This window comes from Triticum aestivum, chromosome 6A (genome assembly GCF_018294505.1).
Source record: "Triticum aestivum cultivar Chinese Spring chromosome 6A, IWGSC CS RefSeq v2.1, whole genome shotgun sequence".
Classification (NCBI taxonomy): domain Eukaryota; kingdom Viridiplantae; phylum Streptophyta; class Magnoliopsida; order Poales; family Poaceae; genus Triticum; species Triticum aestivum.
In genome coordinates, this window is record NC_057809.1 from 1,778,440 (window position 1) to 1,799,542 (window position 21,103).

The window sequence follows — 21,103 nt, forward strand, 5'->3', positions numbered from 1 at the left end:
CCGCGGGAGAGACGGAGGGCAATGTGGACCGACATAGCCTCCTCCAACCAGCATGAGACGACACCCCAGTCGACGAATCCGGAGTGTTCGGAGTCAGATCCTCTGCCCAACATGCCGAAGAAGGTCAGAGATTGTCAGTCGGGAGTCTGGGGGTGGAGTGGAGTGGAGTAGCTAGTGTTTGGTCCAGCAAGTGAATGAGGACAAATATATGTGGGGTCAGGTGGGCCAGCATGGGCCGGATCCGACGTGGCGGACGCGCCCGATCGCGCCCATGCCTCCCAATATCGGTCTCATATTTCGGTTCACTATGAGGGGTGCAGGTGGTGTTTGAGGTCGGTTTAAGGCGCCCGTCTAAGTCGTTTTTGTTTTGACCGTTCAGTAATCGGGACTTCCGCCCGGACGTTTGAGGTGTGTTTGAGGCGCCCGATTGTAGATGCTCTTAAGAAACACAAAGAGATCCGACAAATTAAACACAGTTTCTATTATTGTATATGTGGCAAAATATTAACATATGTATTTGAATTTGCGATGTTTCTTCAAGACATTTAAACTTCGTGGCCTGTGTGCGGTTGTCCTGAGCAGCGTGGGCTGCGGGCAACCGGTCATGCGGCGTTGCAGCTCGAGTGCGGGTGGTGACATGTCAGGGCGGCGACCCCGGAAGATGGTATCGGTGGGCTGCGTAGAGCATAGCTTGATGGAAGCAGATCGGGGTGATGATGTTGCTCTCAACCTCAGTGTTGGCGTCAAGACTTTTGTGGCAACGATGATGGGGGAGCGTTGTTGGAGAGTGACAATGGCTGCAATAGTCAGCTCTTCTCCGACTTGTCCATAGGGATTTCCTAAGCTTGTGTGTTGCTGCCGTCGAAGCTACAGTGGCATGGCATGGTGGTGCAAGATGACAAGAAGCAAGTGGTTAGTGCCTGTTCGGCAGGCCTCCACTCCGCAGCTCAGCTCCTGGAGCGGCTGGAGGAAGTGCGGAGTGGCACCGAACACGCTGGCTTCATGCCTCTCCCAGAGTGGAGCGGAGCGGCTCCTAGGCCATTTTTTCAGAGTTGCAAAACTACCGCTCCATGCGCTCCGCTTTTGGATGGAGCTGGGAGTTGGAAAGCGGGAGTGGACGTCTGCCGAACAGGGCCTTAGTTCGGCAATCTTGTGCGGCACTAGCTGTGCCTAGTTCTTCTTCACAATTCTTTGTCAGAGTCGGAGTTGCGTTGTCTCGTCACTGGTGGCTGAGTCCTGGTGCAGATCTTTATATAGCTCCACTCGGACTCTACAGTGTGGGTTGCTTTTACGATTTTTTGTCTGGTTATTTATAATGAACTGGGCAATATGTTTTCGTTCGATTTTCTAATTAATTAACTGAGCAACTCTTTTGAATTCCGGAATCCTACCATATATGTCAAAAAAAAAGTGTGTTCACTTTAACAACAATGGAAAAAGTTTTTTGGAGTGAAATCCCGGTGGTGGCCCGAGTGATCCCCGTCCGATCCGCCGCCGTTCCCCCAACCCAACACCGCCCGGCAGCGGCGGCGGCCGCAGCAGAAGCATCCACACCGCCGCGCACCGCCTCCAGCCGGGAGCCCCGCCGTCGGGCGGTCGGGGACAGAGGAGGAGCACCGCAACGGAGGCCACGGCGACGGCAGCGCACGGCGGGGCAGGGCAACGCCGAGGAGCGGCTCCGGGGACGCGTGGCTCCTCGGAGGAGGGTGGAGGAGGGCCTCCATGGACCCGACGGCGTGGAGGGGGAGGGCCGAGACGCGACGGAAGAGCGGATCCGGATGCGACCGTGCCCTGGATGGGAACCAAATTTCTTGGGCTGCGAGGCTCGCCACGGCCAGGCGGAGCTAGCCGGCACATCGGCCTGGCTCGGCGAGGCGGTTGGCCGTTCATGCTCTGGCCTCTACATATCTACAGTATGGAACAAACAAATCCGGGAGCAATAGTTGGCTTTGTTCATATTCAGCCCAGCGTGGAAAGAAGAATGACTTCATCTTTCTTCTGCAACACCAAACAAATTAAGGAGCTTCTTCACTGTGTCTGTTATCCACCCCAAAGCATAAAGGGAGCATCCTCCAGCCCAAGCTTCACGGCGTCGTGCGCCTCGATGGCCCCTCGTGGTGCCCCGCCGCATCATCTGGTACGAATCCAGGTTTCCATGCCCGGCAAATTAATTAAATTCTTCAGTGAATTGTGTGGTCTTAGCTTGCATGATGTATTTTTAGGCCTGATTAAGATTCATTCATCTGCGGACAACACAACATTTCCCCCTCTTTTTTTTTTTTGGTTTGACAACATCAGGAATCCATCCTAATAGTACAGTACAGCTTACCCGTGCTAGTAGAGACCGGCTTGTGAAGTTGAGGTTTCCTGTCCTGGTCTACTTCATTGATCTTGTTATCGATACTACTCCCTCCATTCCTAAATATATGACGTTTTGATAGTTCAAATAACGGAGGGAGTATAATTCATACTGCCTCTCCTCTATATATATTTTTCTAACAAAAACAAAAACAAAACCGAAACAAGAAGTATGTCCTTAACATAGAAAATGGAAAATAGGACGCTTTGCTCTACTTGGAATAATAGAAACAACAATGTAAGAAAATAGATTATAGCAAGCCACTACACAGAAGAAGAATTAGTCCTTGTTTGACTTGTTGACCACCGTTTGACATTTAGGCAGACAAGTCTTACATGATTTGCGGCGCTAGTGACTGCTATTTGTTAAGCTACTCCAAGTCCGCATTCTGCCGTAGAGCTTTCGCTGCCATGGAAGGTTATTTGGGTTTCCAGCCAAAGTCATCGTCAGATTTGAGGTAGCCTTTTTGGTGTCCACAAATAAAAAGCAGTGACAAGCAGATAGCAACTGATGATAATGAAAGAAGCAAGCCATATGCATCTGCTTCTGTGGAATTCTAGTGACAAATTAGAAATCATAAGCAGACTTTCCTGAATTCTGCTCTTTGGTGGTAAGTTGAGCTGGAATGGATTGAATACGCATAACAGAATTATCAAGGGGAAAAACCCACAGTTAACCTCTCTTAATTTTCAACACAGTAGTGAACCATAATGGCGTTGGGTGTGTATACCTTTCAAGCATCCTAGCTAGCTATTTGAGGTGGAGTCTTGTTGACTACCGGCCTAAGAACCTCTATATCCAAGCACCACCACAGAGTTACTCAGAAAGTTCAAGCTCCCACTATCCTTCCGGCTCTGGGTGGCTGACTATTCTTCCAAGCTCCCATCCATGGCTCTTCTCGTCTTCCTCCTCCTGTTCGGCCAAATCCTACTCTGCACAGGCGCCGACACCATCAACTCCACCACACCGCTGTCCGGCTCACAGAAGATTGTGTCACAGGGCAGCAAGTTCACCTTGGGCTTCTACTCCCCACCCAAACCGCAAAGTAAGACCATCTCTTCCACCTCTGACGATTACTACTACATAGGCATATGGTACAGCACTGTACCACTGTTGACCCCTGTGTGGACGGCAACTGCCGACATGCTGGTGTCTGCCCCAACCGCCGCTTCCTTGGAAATTGCCAAGGACGGCAACCTTGTCCTCCGTGATCAGACCAGGAACCGGCAGATATGGTCGACCAACGTGAGCATATCCTCCAACTCCACCATGGCCATCATCAGGGACAGCGGTAGCCTCGAGCTCACCGATGCTTCCAATCCATCCATTGTTTATTGGCAAAGCATAGACCATCCCACAGACACCTGGCTTCCGGGGGCCAAGCTTGGACTGAACAAGATCACTGGTGTGAGCAACAGGCTTGTTTCTTGGAAGAACAGCGCAGACCCATCTCCTGGGCTGTTCTCTCTGGAGCTAGACCCAAACGGCACAACACAACTTTTCATCCGGTGGAACGAATCCGTAAACTACTGGACCAGTGGCCCCTGGAACGGCAAATACTTCACCCTGATGCCAGAGGCTGCCAAGAACATATACCGCTTCCAATTCATCAACAACGCCACAGAAAGCTACCTCTCCTACTCGATGGAGGAGGATTCATTAGTCTCGCGGTTCATCATTGACGTGACTGGACAGACCAAGCAGCTGATATGGATGGATTCCAAACAACAGTGGATTTTGGTCTGGGCCCAGCCACAGCCATGGTGCGACGTGTATGCGCTTTGTGGAGCATACGGCAGCTGCACCAACCCCCTCAATGCGAGTGACACGTACTGCAACTGTGTCAAGGGGTTCAGCCAGAAGGTTCAGAGTGACTGGGACCTCCAAGATTACAGTGGTGGATGCAAGAGGAATGCACCATTGTTCTGCGAGACCAACTCGAGCTCCGCGCACACTCAGTCTGATAAGTTCTATGTCATGACAGATGTGAGGCTACCTGATAATGCTCGGGGTGCAGTTGCCAAAAGCTCTCAAGAATGTCAGGTGGCTTGTCTGAATAATTGCTCTTGCACTGCTTACGCTTACAATCCCGCCGGGTGCGTTGTTTGGCATGAGGACCTGATTAACCTCCAAGAGCAATACAGCGGAGAAGGAGGTGGCACACTCCTGCTCAGGCTTGCAGCATCCGAGCTGCCAGATCAACAAAGGACATCCGAGCTGCCAGATCAACAAAGGACGAAAACAAGGATCAGTGGTTCAGTTGTTGGTGGAGTTGCTGCAGTTTTGATAATTCTTGCGATTATGTCGTTCTTCCTATTTCAGAAGTGCCGCCGAGACAGAACTCTTCGGATATCCGAGAATGCTGGAGCTGCACCGACTGACTTCAGGTACACTGATCTGTTGGATGATATTCGAAGCATCGATTCACTTCTTCTCGATCTATCAACACTAAGAGCGGCAACAAATGACTTTGGCGAAGGAAATATGCTTGGTAAAGGAGGTTTTGGGATGGTTCATAAGGTACAAACCATGCCATATATGTACACTTTATTTATATATTTACCAATGAGTATGCATCTTTTCTTGCACAGGGAGTCCTACCTGACGGTAAACAAATAGCAGTAAAAAGACTATGTCAAAGTTCCACACAAGGAATAGGGGAACTGAAAAGCGAACTTGTCCTGGTCGCTAAGCTTCGCCACAGGAATCTTGTGAGCCTCATTGGTGTTTGTTTGGAAGAACAAGAGAAAATACTTGTGTACGAATTTATGCCCAACAGAAGCCTTGACACCATTCTTTTTGGTACAGCCTCTTCACTATTAATCTATTAATTTCTCAAAAGGAAAATTTTCACTATAGCCAAGCTGAGAGTAGTGCAAGTGCCGCCAAACTTTCGCTGCAATGCTGATACTTATTCTTTGAATGGCAGATTCTGAGAAATGCAGAGACCTAGATTGGGAAAGGAGATTCAAGATTATCAGTGGGGTTGCTAGGGGGTTACGGTATCTCCATGAAGAATCTCAATTGAAGATAGTTCACCGTGACCTGAAAGCGAGCAATATCCTATTGGACCTCGATTACAACCCTAAGATTTCTGACTTTGGCTTAGCGAAGATATTTGGAGGGGATCAATCAGAAGATGTCACTAGGCGCATCGCTGGGACATAGTAAGGACAGTCAGCATTAGTTAGGCAATGAAGTAGAACATGCATATATTAACAGTTATGTTGTTGCAGCGGATACATGTCGCCCGAGTATGCCATGCATGGTCAATATTCAGCGAAGTCGGACGCATTCAGCTTCGGTGTTTTGGTTTTGGAGATTGTCACAGGAAGAAGAAACAATGGCTCCTGCAACTCGGAGCAATATGTCTATCTCGTAAACCTTGTAAGTACTACTTAAGCACCAATGCTAGCAAGCTTTGTGCGTGCTGCTAAATCCCCATCATAATAACTGAACAATCTGTTGCAGGTATGGGAGTACTGGACCAGGGGAAAGGTCATCGAGTTGATCGATCCATCCCTTAGCGACCATCCCTCTCACGTTGACCAGGTGCTGAAGTGCATCCAGATCGGTCTGCTGTGTGTGCAGAACAGGCCTGAAGATAGGCCAACGATGTCATCGGTGAATGTTATGCTTAGCAGCCAGAGTGCTCGCCTCCCTTCTGTTTCCATGCCAGCCTTCTCCGACGGATTGAGTGGACGCAGTGATAATAATTCAGAAGCGGCGTCCTCAAATGGAATGACCATCACAAAGCTTGAGCCAAGATGAAACCAGTTTTCAGTTTTCACTAGTGCCACATTACTGACCTTCTATAGATCAGCTTGATGAAATGTCTTTGGTGTCACTTTTTAGAGATCTTAGTGCCTCCAAGGTTATCATGCTGGTAATCGGGATTACCAATATGAAAAGATTTAATGCTGTTGCTGGTAGCTTGGATTTTATTCTAATTACTGGATCGAAGTTTTATTCAAATTGAAAAAACAGTATAGATTGATTATTGCCACACCTATTGTTTCAGTGTACTGTATGTCTACTTTTGTTTGAGAGTTGGGGGGCTTACCTGAAGAATGTTGTGGACCAGCCGAAATATAGCTGAATAAGTATATGTCTACCTGAAGCTTATTTTCTACCTGCTTTTCATAATTTCAGCATATGCAGCAGTTTCAGTGGCATTAGCGCAATCGTGATTCACACTAATACTAACTTCACAAAAACGTAGCATTGCACTAGTGAGCTGGCCATTGTTCATTTGTTCACCGCTTCTGAATCGAGTCTGGGGTCTTCCCTTCACTTTAATCAATGAAAAAGGATACTACTATAGTACTACTGGCAATCTTTCTATCAAATGAACATGGATGCCTTTATTGTAGATAATTTCCATGATACATAATACAACTGGACACTCATTCCTCCCTGTTTTTCGAAAATAAATAAAAATTGGACACTCATGCACCCTTCAGCTTACAGTGTAGGCAATTTGGAGCAATACACTAATACTTCAGTTGCTTCCCTTTCCTAGAAGGCTGCGAGTAGTTGCAGCAAGGTTTCTGCTTTATGGTATAGCATGATAATTTCATATTGTCCTTGTATTTTCCCAAGTAAAAAAACAGAAGTTGTGGCAAAAAGTCTATTCATCTTATCTGTGCAAACCAGGATGAATTATGGGTCATTTTTTTCTGTGAGATCAAAATATGTATACTCCTCCTCGCCGGCAAAAACAGTACAGATTGTTTCTTGCCACACCTATTCTTACAGTGGACTGTATGCCTACTTTTGTTTGAGAATTGGCGGGCTTACCAAAAGAAGAATGCTGTGAATCAGCCGAAATATAGTTCAATATAAGTCTACCTGAAGCATATTTTCTATCTGCTTTTCATAATTTCAGCATATGGCAGTGTTTCAGTACAAAGGTCCCTTGTATTGTAAAAGCATAAGGCTACATTTCAGCATATTGAACTATCTTTGTATGCATGACGATTGTGGCATTAGCACTATCTTGATTCACACAGATATTAACTGCACGAAAATGTAGCATTACACTTGTGTGCTGGCCATTGTTCATTTGTTTGCTTGCACAGATCGTTCAATGGTTGATCCCTTCTTAATCTGAAGAGTGCGCGATCTTCCCTTCACTTTAATCAGTGAACAACGACACTACATACAGTATTATTGGTAATCTTTGTATTGTACGTAATTGTCATGATAAGGGTGGAGCACACACACACACACACACACACACACACCCTTCAGTTTAGAATGCAGGCAATTTGGAGGAATACTATTATTGCTTTCCTTTCCTAGAAGGCTGCAACTTTTTCCTTGTATTTTTCAAAGTAAGAACAGCAAAAAGTTGTGGCAAAAAGTGTGTTCCTTTCTTATGTGAGCAAACCTGCAGGATGAATTGCTCATCCTGACCAGCAAGGTCCTTGAGTCTCACACTTTCACTTAACTGTTGTGAATCTGGTGTGGGTGTAGTGACCATTCTATCTGAACCATTTACAACTTTGTTTACAGCTTCTATTCTGTTCACTGCTTCTGAAGAGTCAAGTATTTTAGGCTAACGATTGAACACTTTCATGTTAAATAACAACAATTCTTTCTGTGAGGTCGAAACAAGGACAGATGATGTCCATAATGTTTTCTTTTGTCACATTTCATCTATATAATACAAAACCGATATGTCTCCAGTTTCTGTTAAGCTATACCAACTACTCCCTCTGTCTTTAGTGATCTAAACGCTCTTATATTTCTTTACGGGGGGAGTACATATCTGTGTATTTGGATTTGTCGTTTAAACAGATTTATTTATACTATTTGTACATCTCATCACTGAATTGGAGTGTCGACTGCAGGGATTAGATCCATCCATATACTAGGGGATCCAAACAAGGCCTTACCGAGTACTACAAGTAGAAGCAGCTCTTGAGCAACCGCCTCCAAATGCTCTGTGGTGAAATCTTCCTACCGGCGCCATGGATCTACTCTTCCTCTTGAGCGCCATGGTTGGATTTGGATTTTGGACGGAGCACACAGCAAGCTGAGCAAGAGCAATAGCAATGGTGGTTCCCTTCCCTTCCCTTCCCTTGTTGAGAGCAGAGTGTGCAGAGCAAGGCAATAATGGAGGAGCGGTGCCTTCCCTTGTTGTTACTGCTGCTGGATGCTGCCCAAGTGCCCATGGGCATGCCCTGCTGTGCAATAATGGAGGAGCGGTGCCCCTGTTGTTCTGCTGCACGGTCTTGCCTATAGTCTCTGCTGCTACCTACCTTTGCAGTGCAGAGCAATAATGGAGGAGCAACGAAGACCGAGTGCCTGAGTCTTCTCGAGCTACTGTTTGCTACAGTGTGTGACCTGCAACGGGACATGTATTGGTAAGGGCATCTCCAGCCGTTGGCCCCCCAGGACGCATAAAAATCGCCCCCTGGGGTGAGCCGGCGATGCATTCGGCGCTGGGGGTGGTTTTACGCCCAGTCGTCGCCCCAGGCGTCGAAATTGGCCCACTTTGCAGCCCAATTTCGGCGAATAAACGGCCCATATGGGCGAGAATAGGCCCATATTCGGCGTGGTTTCGCCGTGTCTCGGCGTTCAATTATCAACACAATTATTTCTTATCACATATTTCATCACAGAAAAATCAAATACTTCAACAAAATACTACAACAACAAATAGTTCAATACAAATTATATTGTTCAACAAATAAAAACTCGTATTTCATCACGAGGCGTCCCCCTTAAGCCTCCATAGGTGCTCAATCAGATCTTTCTGCAGTTGATGATGCACCTGTGGGTCTCGGATCTCCTGACGCATACTGAGATAGGCAGTCCAAATTGCCGGTAGTTGGTGATCAACTTCGGCTAGAGGACCCTGCCTGTAGTATGGTTCAGTGTCAAACACTAGGTCTTCTTGCTTGCTCTCGATGATCATGTTGTGCAAGATGACACAACAAGTCATGATCTCCCACATTTGATCTTTCGACCAGGTCTGAGCGGGGTACCGAAAAACAGCGAATCGAGATTGGAGCACACCAAATGCCCGCTCGACATCCTTCCTGCAAGCCTCCTGAAACTTCGCAAACCAGGCGTTCTTGCCTCCTGCCACAGGGTTTGAGATCGTCTTCACAAATGTCGACCATCTCGGATAGATACCGTCAGCTAGATAGTACCCCTTGTTGTATTGGTGCCCATTGATCTCGAAGTTCACCGGAGGAGAATGGCCCTCAACGAGCTTGGCAAAAACAGGAGAGCACTGCAGCACGTTGATGTCATTGTGAGTTCCTGGAATACCAAAGAAGGAGTGCCAAATCCAGAGGTCCTGTGTGGCTACCGCATCAAGCACCACACCGCAACCGCCTTTGGCGCCTTTGTACATCCCCTGCCAACCAAATGGGCAGTTCTTCCATTTCCAATGCATGCAGTCGATGCTTCCAAGCATCCCAGGAAATCCTCTTGCTGCATTCTGGGCTAGGATCCGAGCAGTGTCTTCCGCATTGGGTGTTCTCAAGTATTGTGGCCCAAACATTGCCACCACTGCCCGACAGAACTTGCAGAAACACTCTATGCTGGTGGACTCGGCCATGCGCCCATAGTCGTCGAGTGAATCACTGGGAGCTCCATATGCAAGCATCCTCATCGCTATCGTGCGCTTCTGGATGGAGGTGAATCCAAGAGCGCCAGTGCAATCCATCTTGCACTTGAAGTAGTTGTCGAACTCCCGAATGGAATTCACAATCCTGAGGAAGAGCTTTCGGCTCATCCGATAACGGCGCCGAAATGTTCTCTCGCCATGAAGTGGAGCATCGGCGAAGTAGTCGGAGTAGAGCATGCAGTAGCCTTGCAGACGATGCCGGTTCTTTGCTTTCACCCGCCCCGGCGCCGAGCCACCTCGCCACGGCTTTTCACTGCTCGCCAGCAGCTGGGCGAGGGCGGCGAGCACCATCAGATGCTCTTCTTCCTGGACGTCGGCCGCGGCTTCCTCCTCCAGCAGCGCGGCGAGCTCTTCCTCCTCGTCCGAGTCCATCGCCGAGACGGGCAAATCGCCGAACACCTTGCGCTCGGTGGCCGTGAACCCGCCGTTAAACCGCGCCTCCGCGGCCGGAAACTGCGACCGGAAACGCCCAGCTGTTGCGGGAGGGGCTGCCGCGGCGAAGCGCTGCTATTTTCCGGCCGGGAATGGCTATCTAGCGGAGTCGGGCGGCGGCCGTCGCCGGGATACAGCTAGTGGTGGCCGAGGGCGCGGGGGGTGCGAGGCGAGTCGGGGATGAAAACCTTGACTTTTCCGCCTGGCGGTGTGGGCCAGACGTGCTTTTCCCTAGCGCCGGAGCCCCCAACGGCTCCCCAACGCGCCGGGTTCGGCCTGTGACCGCTGGGCGGAAAAAAGGTCCGAACCGGCGATTTTCGGCGTCCTGGGGGCGCGACTGGGCCGTTTTTTCGGTGGCGGCGCCGAAAAAGTGGCCTGGGGGGGCCTGTTGGGGGCGCGGCTGGAGATGCCCTAAGCACCCTGGGTTAAAATGAACTGCACATCCAAGGAAAAGGAAGGAGGCTGCCAAATACAACTCCTACAATAACAGGAACCAGCTCAGCTCCTCAACTAGTAATAACACTAGTATTTATGTTTTTTGTTGTGGAAACTATATTTATGTTGGGTTACTTTTTTTGTATTAGGTGCTTTCACTCTTTTGTTAGGTCATTGGGGTTAAGTGAAATGTCTCTCGAATATCCACTTCTGAGCCCAGGCTCATCTGCACCCGGTTAAGAGAAAATTCAAAACTAATACTTCAAATTTTCAAAAACAAAAAAACCGAACCTTTTTTCTTGGAAGAAGATTTGATGCATGAGGTCCGCTTTAAATTTCAGATCATTTGGACACATGAGTAGCTCTTCGCAAAAATGACAAATTGGGTGAGAAACAGTAGGTAGATGAACAGTAAACTGTTTCACACATCCCAATTTTGTCTCATGTGTACCCCGTAATAGTGTTGACATCATGTTCTGCAAATCAGGCCGCCGCACCTTTTGCCATGGCCTAAGGGTCGGCCCTGTGTGAACCTTCGCACCGGACGCCGACAGATGGAGCCCCCCATATGGTAAGCCGTGTAGTGCCATGCCTGCCGCCGTCAGTGGGGATACTGCAGCACGACAGACGGGTCTCAATCTCCGCCAGCTTCCAACGGTCTCTCCAAGCCAAAGGTGAATCCCATTCAAATTTCCAATCTGAATTTTCATTCGTTGACCAGTACATGTGTCGCTTATGTTTGGATATATATAGACACGCACACTACTAAATGCATGGCATAGCACGTGTGGTGAAATGTTATATATTGGAGACAACTGCTGGACATAAGAATATTTTTTATTTGGTATTCGTTAACTTATTTGCTTCAAGTAAGATCCTAAGCATGTATAGACATGGAGACTCATGCAACTCATTACTTTATTAATTAATTATCAACAGTAAAAACATAAATAAAAATGTACTGATGCATCATTGGTTTATAGACTGGGTAGTATTAAGTCTCTTATTTAACGTTGTACATTAGACGATTATTTGAACAACCACTACATATGTTAGATCGGTTAAGATATACAAAACTTTTTAATAAAAACAAAGGGAAAACCATACCTTAACATTTGTAAAATGGATTTATTAAGTGAAGGGAATAAATATGAAGTCCCAACATTTACCACATTCATACTTTTGTTTTACCTGCAGTTCTCTAATTTGATACGTGCCTTTCTGAATGTCGCTAATACTACTACTAACGTGAGCATGCCAGATTTTTTTTATCTGTATCTCTCCTGTTTGCTTGCCAGAACCTTCTGGACAGAGAAGATGTTAGAGATTAATCCAAACTACGTATTAGAGTTGGAGAGGTGGCTTGCATGCCAACGTGAGCGTCAAGTACTAGGAGTCCTAGTTTGAATCAGTTTTGGATTGCTAGGTTAGCTAGCTTCAGGTCGGTTTGGCCCCATATATATATGTGGTCATATACGTTGTAAAAAGTACCAGAAAAAGAGAAATAAAGGATCAGAAGCGACACGCCCCTGTTGCTATAATCGAGTCTGGTGCCTTGTGTTCTCGCGTGAGTTTCTAGCCGGCGACTTCATATGTATACGCGTGTGTTCCGGCCGGAGGGAGTCGATCCAGGGGCTTGGTACAGCTTCGTACGTGTATGCGCAGCGGAAGGCTGGTCTCAAAGGCAAGGCTATTCCAACAATTGGTATCTAGAGCAAGGTTCAAGATCGTTGGGTGAGCGTCGTGACTGCGTCGAGCGACGATCAAGAACATGGCTGAAAAAGGAGGAAGCGTGTTTGTCCAATACCCGATGCTGACGAAGAGCAACTAGTCGATTTGGACGATCAAGATCAAGGCGTTGATGCGCGCACAAGGAGTTTGGGATGCGGTGGTGGCCGTCTCCGGCAAGGTGGACGACACGATGGATCAAAAGGCGTTGACGGCTATCTATCAAAGTATTCCGGATGATGTGTTCGCCTTCATTGCTGAGAAGACGACATCACATGAAGCTTGGGAGGCGATAAAGACGAATCGTCTTGGGGACGATCGCATCAAGGAGGCGAGGTTGCAAACCTCAAGTCTGAGTTCGAGTGGCTCAAGATGACGGACACGGAAACAATCGATGACATTGCTCTTCGGATGACAACCATCGTCAATGGGATACGAGGGCTTGGAGAAAAGTTCGAGGAGACAACCGCCGTTAAGAAAATCCTTCGAGCTGTCCCGCCAAAGTTTCTCCAGATTGCATCTGCCATAGAGCAGTTTGGCGATTTCAAGACGATGACTATGGAGGAAGCACTACAACAAAACAAAGATTAAGTAACATAACCATGTAACATATAAAAAAATGTGTTACAGAGCAAATAACAGTAACACATTATGTCTGTTACAGCGCATACAGTAACACATAGTTGATAAGATTCGTAAATGTGTTACAGACACATTATCCTAGTAACATGTAAGTTCGTGTTGCTCCATTTGTGTTACAAATGGTACAATAACACGTAATCATGTGTTGCGGAATTGTGTTACCAACTATATAACTGTAAATGAAACAATTATATTGTGTAAAGTATATTTTAATAAAAAGTAATAGTGCCACAATGCTTACAAACATAAGTTCAAATTTTCACGCAATTGATTTTCACAATAATCTTTTTCTATAACATAAGCTTGTACTTAGGTCTTCAACATTTTTTCTATACTACTTGGACCTTAATTGAGATACATATATGACTCAAATTGGAACTACTTCTAATACGTATGCATAACTTCATTCATTTAATCTAACGAAATAGTGAATACATTTCAAAAATTGTTCTTATAATTACAAATACTAGCATGGGAGCATATTATATATACATATTCTTCCTATACAAAAATTCAGGACATGTTGCGGGCGTGTTAACAAGTGAGACTGGCTAAAGAACCAAACGGAACCCAGGGCTATTTGACATAGGAGAACAAAATAAAATGACACACACTTGGGGCCATTTGACATGCGTGAACAAAATAGAATGACCACGAATGGGCGCCATTTGACATGCATGAAAAAAACTAATTGATGCACACTAAGAATCGAACCTACTACCACCTACTTGGAGATACAAGTGATTACCAACAGGCTACAAACTTTGCTTTGCTAAATTTAAATACTCGGCCTTATTATTAATAGCAGTGAACGGCTGGGCCAAGGCCCAATTAAAAGATACAGGTTGGCTGGCCAGTGATGAGTTTACTTGGGCTGCAATTCCGTGACTTCGGCCCGGTTTTGCATCTGGAAGTTTCCACCTATTTCTCCTTCTTTTTCTGTTGTGTTTTTCACATCCGTTTTTTGTTTGTTTTTCTTCCGGTTTTCTATTTAGTTTTCCTATTTCTTTTCCTTTTTCAATTTAAATTTCATTAAAAAAATCATATTTGTGGTCTTTTTTGAAAATTGCAAATAATTATAAAATTCCCAGACTAATTCAAATTCTTGAACATTTTTTCCAATTCTGTGAACTTTTCTTCAAATTTGTAAATGTTTTTGAAGCCACAATTCTTTCCAAATTCTCAAACTCTTTTTATGAGTCCGTGAACATTTTCATTTTCACGCATATTTTTTCAAGCCATGGTTTGTTTTCAAATTCATGGAATTTTTTCAAATACACTAATGTTCTTTTGACTTTGCAAACTTTTTTTGAGTACGCAAACATTGTTTAGAATTGGTGGAGTTTTTTCAAATTCATTATTGTTTTTAAATTTATGAAAAAAATCATGATTTGTTTTTTGAGTCAGTGATTTTTTTTTCAAATTTGTGCACCTTTTTAAGAACTGCCAAACATTTCTATCAGATTCATGAACTTTTTTCAAATATGCCAACATTTTTTTATGCCAGGAAAAAAATGATTCATACGTTCAAGCAATTTTTCAAATTCATATTTTTTTTCTAAAAGTATATGCTCAATTATGCCATGGGTTAACGGTCAAGCGGTCGACCGGTCAATGGTGAACTAGCCGAAGCAGCCGAGCGAGCTGGGTCGGCCCGCACACCGCAGTGAGTAAGCGCCAATTGGCGTTGCTCGCGCCACAAGCGTTGTTGTATAGACGCTCTCCATATTTTAATGTGCTAACACTAAATGTTAAACACATGTAAAACAAATAACGCTCAAATTCAAATACGTTGGAGCATGTCATTGAATCAATAATTTCATCGTTAGTTTTGCATACCAATTCAAATTGAAATTTTTTGAATTTTTTTTCTCATGACGAGATATAAATATTCCTTGCATGTGATGTTTTATTTGATATCAGATGTGAAAGTTGGGAGCTTATTGGAAACAAGCAAAATTTATATAGATAATCATGAAAGTAACGGTTATGCTCATCTTAGGGGCAACCCAAAGGTTACCTCTTCTATACCGGGCTAGGAGCAACTCTAGCATATCCCACATAGTGGCCCGATATGCGGTTTATGGACCAAACAATGACTCTAGCAGATCCCGCATCTTGGCCCCGCCGGCATATTTTGTATACAGGAAACCTAAAATCGCCTCCCTTGAGTTTGTATATGTACGAGATCCGGGGGCGCATTTCCAGGATCCTACAAAGCCATTTTGGTAGAAGAATTGGGAGGCACATAAGAGCATAGAGAGATCTTACCTGCGACAGCCGAGCGTCTTGGTCCGGAACGAAGAGAGGTCCGAAAGTGATTGTCAAGCATCTTGTCCGTCTTGCTTTGCTTTCTCATGGACTTGTCAACCGGATGGAGTTCTGGTCGGCGCTGTACTGGAGTGAAGGGAGGTCAGAGTTGAACCAGGCGGGATAGCAGACCAAAGATGCTAGCTCTCATGAGGTAGAGAAGCATGCTCCATTTGTCCACCGAGACACCCGGCCAATGATGCATAGGTTCTGGCGAGTCGTCTTTAACCTTAATGTTCTTTTATACTCCCTCCGTTCCTCAATATAAGGTGTATTATTTTTCCAAAAAGTCAAACTTCTCTAAGTTTGACTAAGTTTATAGACAAAAATATCAATACCTAGAATACCAAATCGTTATCACTAGATTCATATGAACTATATTTTTACATTTTATATATTTAGTATTATAAATCTTTATATATTTTGCTGTAAAGTTGGTCAAACATAGACAACAATTGACTTTTTGAAATACTAATACACCTTATATTTAGGAACAGAGGGAGTATTAACTAGTAGATCGTAATCTCACTCTTACAGTCAATCCACATTGGCCATACCATATAACAGTTAAACTATTGTTTTGATCCATTCCATGCTAGGGCACACAATTATAGTGTTCTCGATACACCCCATCTCCCTTGACACTGACAGTAGCCAGTAGCCATGCCCCTGTTGTTTGACATGTGTTATAAATAGTGTTGCATCGATCTACTTTGAGCTAGAGTACATGCCAATATCCTCTAGAATGTCCCCACTTTGATGAACCCTTGGCATGGTCTCATATTAGGTGGTGTGGGCGGCGAGAGGGGTTGCGGCGGGTGGCTCGGGCGTGTTTTCTGTCCTCGACAGTTGTGGCACCCCGATCCGGACCTGGGGATCTTTTATCGTCTCGCTCAATGGCGAAGCCACACTTGGGCCGGGTAGTCAAATGACTACCCAGCTTTTTGCAAAAACTACATGCATCAAGTAGAAACCATGCCAAAAAACCTTATAAATGCATATATCTGACTACACAACATTCAATTGACTACACACGATTGGATTCCTGGCACCGCCACTGGTCTCGCTTGTCCTGAAGACCTTGGGGTGGTACATGGGAGCTACCGAGCAAAAACTCTGCGCTTTGTCGCTGACGACGGTGACGCTATCTTCTCAAAGACGTCGTCGTGGTGCTCCTTGTTGTGGCAGGGTTCCGGGTGAAGACCTTTGTCCTATACGAACTCGACATCGGCGACGCTTAGCGTCGTTCTCCCTCCCGAGGATGTTGTCGCTGAGCCTAGGTGGTTTAGTGCGTAGCGTGTCGTTGTACTCAGTTTATCATATTTTCTCTTTCGCTTGCGTAGTTCCTGCGTAATACGAGGGCTACCTCTCCATCTTATATCTTTTCACCGTGTACTCTGTTCGGTTGTTGCTTTATATATAAAACGGGTCAGAAGCTTGTTTCGAGAGTCTTCTATATAGGTAGGCAAGGGCTAGAAGAGAGGAAGGAAAAAGAGAATGAATGAAAGAAAAGAAAAGAAAAATAAATGGAGAAAAGATAAAATTGTGTGCAAAATACAGTATATATATTATACTAAAAAGAGTATCCTGTGTTTTGATTGGTTGGGTAGCCTTGCACACGGATCACGCCTCGTAACTGTCCGATTCGCTTAGATCGAACGGCTGCGGCTGCCCTATCTTTTATCCCCCTCTCTCCTTATCCCTTCGCACCCACGCCTAGCGATCGAAGCCGCCGCAAGTCACCGCCGCTAGCCTGGAGGCCTCATGCCGCCACCGCTCGCCCCTTTCTCCGTAGGTCACCCACGCACCTGGGACCCGGGGCCGTTTCCTCCTCACCACTAGGCTGGAGCTTGGAGGAGGCCCGAGGAGGTGACCATGAGGAGCGCGCAGCCGCCGGAGCCATTGGTAGATCCAGCCGGGAGCGTCGGCAACCATCCCTCCTTCCGGCGGCGATGAATAATTGAAGAGGCTTGAGGAGAATGGGCGCATGGGCCGTGCGCGTCTCCCGCGCTAGGAGCCACCGTTCCTCGTCATCTGCTAGGATCCACGAGGAATCGATCCATATGTAAGCTAGCTTCCACCATAATCCATCCAGCAGGCTGTTTGCTTGTTTGTTTACTAGTGGAAAGACATGATGCGAGGCCGGCGTCGTGGGTACATGCCCGCTGCTAATTGATTCTCCTGCTAATAATAGTAGTATGTGTTCTTGGCCGTGGTGGAGATGTACATACCTGAATACTCGTCATATATCCGTACATACTCGAATACTGTCAAACTGGCACATATACATATATACATACCCGAGTACCTGTGCATTTTTTTAATTCAGCTAAACAGGTCTACAGAGTCTCAATCTTGGCAAAGGCTTGCTTTGCTCCTTTGCCACTCGGCAAACTCCGACCCGTTAGATTGGGTAGTAGAGATTGTGAAGAGCAACACGAACATCTACTTTACTGACAGGGAATGTAGGTGTAATACGTACATAGTGGTTTTCATGGTAAAGGTTCTAGTAGATGTATGGTCATTTTAGTGTAGTATATCCCAATAATCACTATGAAAATACAGCAGAAGCTCGTCTGTTCGTTTCCACTTTAATTATTGTATTTCTCATATCTCAATCTCATCTGCGAGTTTGATATAATCAAATGGGTGATAGCACCACCTTGTACTAAGTACCCATCCTGGTTACTTTTTTTATTTAGGTAAATGTAAGATAACATCATCTTTTACCAAGTATTCATCCTGGTTACATTATGTGCAAAATAGGTTCTACATTTAATTACAAAATTGTTGAACATGAGGTTTTACCGCGTGCTTATAGCCTGTACCTTTTGGTTGTACATCTATTTCTGTCTCAAGTTATTTATCTCTTACAGAATGTTTGCGGGGAGCTCGGTTAGTGTCGATGCCTCAAGGGTTTATGCATATCAATTCCATGTTGCTTAAAGCCACTGTAACAGTGTAACCATGGCTACTGGTTTTCAGGTATATGTTTATGCAGTCATAACGCGCTTGTTGACAACTCGTATCGAATGTTTATATTATTTATAACTTTTCCATGGAATGTCTACTGTTAAAAAACATCTTGCGGGTACTTTAGTTAGGTACTAGAAAGCACATACACACGCACATGCCCAGCACAACCACAAGCATGAAAACAAGGCAAATTTTGGTGTTGTAATTTATGGATACCTCTTGGTTACTTTGTTTCAAAATAAATAATTAAATTTTGGCTGGCATTTTCACCAATGTAGCACCCAAAAAAATCATCTTTGATGGATTGAATACGACAGAAGTTCTATGCAGTTCAATTGGTAATTGTTCGTTCGTCGTCATATAATTCAACATTTTGCTCTCGGGCTATCTATGTGATATGTCTATGTTATCAACTTTTTATTAGTAAAAATAGTACCTATTTTGCCATATCCTTGGTCAATTCCTATATTTTTTCCTTGAAAAAAATCCTACATATTCCATAGACCATGTTGCATTTTAGAATTTTGTTCAATGTTCGGCCCCCCTTATGTATAATTCCTTGCTCCGCCGTTGCGCCTAACACATGCGTGCAGGTGTGGGCATCCCTTTATTAGTCCCACCTGCAGTCTGAATGTGTATCCCTAAGAAAGTGAATGGTCATGATAACCTTCCTGAAGTATGACTATGTGTATCCATTGAAGTAATGTTCATGCAAATCCTATAATTATTGTTGTTGAATAATAATATTCATCATAATATAGGTTGCATCCAAAGTAGTTTTAAAGACTTTAACATATCCAAACCAGCGAAATGTTGCATATGCTACTATTCAGAGTATTCATCTAGAAACTAAGGTTGGTGATATTTAGTTAGGTGCCAAATTTGCACTTGTGTGCATAGATGAACCTATTCTGGATAATGAGGAGTTAGTAAGGTAAGTTTCTGATTGCAAGAGAATTGGTGATGCTTTTGCTTCAGGATACTTAATTGTCCAACCTCCAGCTTTTGTAAGTCGGAGTCTTTTCTTCCATATTCCACAATTATATTTGTGTGCATTTAATCACATAACTGTAAGGTCCATTTTCCTTTTACAGATTCAAAAGAAGCATAATGGAGTTGCAGCTGAACCGTTCTTCGGTTGGATGAAGAAGCAAATGTAATTAGAAGACTTTACTTAGCAATAATTGTAGTTTGCATTGATAGATTGAAAAATGTAACACCATTCAGAAGATCTTTTTCTTTGGTCGAATTGATGCAAATGCTATGGTGTAATATTCTTCATAGATGTGTTCTCTATAGTAAAATATATATGAATGATATGATGTCTAGCCAATAACATTGGTATGTATTTATTGTAATGCATATGTATCCTACACTCTTGTATATTCATAATAAATACCTTGATATTTTCAATTTGTGTATATCATTTTAATGAAGCCAAGCATCATAATAAAGTAATTAACTATTTTAGCAGCCATAATAATTTTATTAAATAAATGAATATTCCATAAAATGGGTATCTACTTCTGTGGTTAATAATTTTAAAAATACATTAATTATGTTGCCATTCTAATATAGTAGTGTTACTGATGGTGTTACTATAGTTACAAAATGTGTTACCAGTGTTGTCTTGTGATATTTGTATATTATGTTACAAGTTGTGTTACTATAATTACAAAAACATGTTACCACAATGTTCTATGTTTACAAAAACATGTTACTATGGGTGTTACTATAGTTACAAAAATGTGTTACCAACGCGATTTGTAACACAAAATATGCATGTTACTATAACTTAATTGTAACACAATTTTTGATATATGGTAACAATTACTATATGTGACAGTGGACACCACTTAGTAACACGGTCTAATGGAACACATTTGAAAACATGTTACTATGTAGTCTAGTAACACTGTTTTGGGCCTATAGTAACACAACACTGTGTTACCAAAGCTCTGTCATGTTGTAGTGAAGTCATGGGGGGTTGAAGGTTCATGAGGAACGATTGCGCAGCTATGTCGTGGACGACCAAGACGGTGAACAACTTTTGTTGACAAGATCGGAGTGGAGAGCAAGAGAGCGTCGTCATGATAAATCCAAGGACAAGTGCTTCAATTGCCAAGACTTAGGACATCATGCTTATGAGTGTCCGGAAAAGAAGAGGGGTAAGAAGAAAAATCTGGCGGATTGCAATCTCATCCAGGATGATGAGGATGGTCCGAGATTGTTCTAAAGAAAAAGAAAAAAGAGAAAGAAAAAGAAAAAAGAAAAAAAAGAAAAAAAAGAAAAAAATTCGTTGTGTTTTCTGTCGTCTTGTCAAAGGAGTCACAGGTTGAAGCGGTGTGCACGGTGTTCCGTGAGTCATGTCCATGTCCTCGTGGAGCATCCTGGTTGCGGCCAGTGTGGATTCGGTGTGATGCCGAAAGCGGACGGTGGTAGGCGAAGCCATCGTAAAGCGAGGATGTGTGCGACCGGTGGAGGGTGAATCTACTGCAAGCAAGTACAAGGAGTATGGTGCGGATCGAGTGCAAGGCAGCGGCCAAGCAATGGCGATGGCAAAACATTGTAGAGCA

General features: G+C 44.5%; 1 protein-coding gene and 1 long non-coding RNA gene across 2 annotated transcripts; both read left to right on the forward strand.

The window, feature by feature from the left end:
* The first annotated feature begins 2,180 nt into the window (after nucleotides 1–2,180).
* On the forward strand, nucleotides 2,181–6,385 carry LOC123131560 (receptor-like serine/threonine-protein kinase SD1-7). Its single transcript, XM_044551204.1, has 5 exons — nucleotides 2,181–4,879; nucleotides 4,951–5,161; nucleotides 5,289–5,526; nucleotides 5,596–5,746; nucleotides 5,831–6,385. Exons 1-5 carry the CDS (start codon nucleotides 3,248–3,250, stop codon nucleotides 6,128–6,130), a joined length of 2,532 nt encoding a protein of 843 aa, XP_044407139.1. The 5' UTR covers nucleotides 2,181–3,247; the 3' UTR covers nucleotides 6,131–6,385.
* A 10,847-nt stretch (nucleotides 6,386–17,232) lies between these two features.
* LOC123131561 (uncharacterized) lies at nucleotides 17,233–19,940 on the forward strand. Its single transcript, XR_006464191.1, has 3 exons — nucleotides 17,233–17,616; nucleotides 18,428–18,536; nucleotides 19,622–19,940. It is a non-coding gene; the product is annotated as an uncharacterized lncRNA (long non-coding RNA).
* The last annotated feature ends 1,163 nt before the right edge of the window (nucleotides 19,941–21,103 follow it).

What these genes read in the sequence shown, in the direction of transcription:
- LOC123131560 (XM_044551204.1), top strand. Translation starts at nt 3,248, where the DNA reads ATGGCTCTTCTCGTCTTCCTCCTCCTGTTCGGCCAAATCCTACTCTGC. An exon ending in GTTTTGGGATGGTTCATAAG is followed by an intron (nt 4,880 to 4,950) that starts GTACAAACCATG and finishes TTTCTTGCACAG; the next exon opens with GGAGTCCTACCTGACGGTAA. An exon ending in CCTTGACACCATTCTTTTTG is followed by an intron (nt 5,162 to 5,288) that starts GTACAGCCTCTT and finishes TTTGAATGGCAG; the next exon opens with ATTCTGAGAAATGCAGAGAC.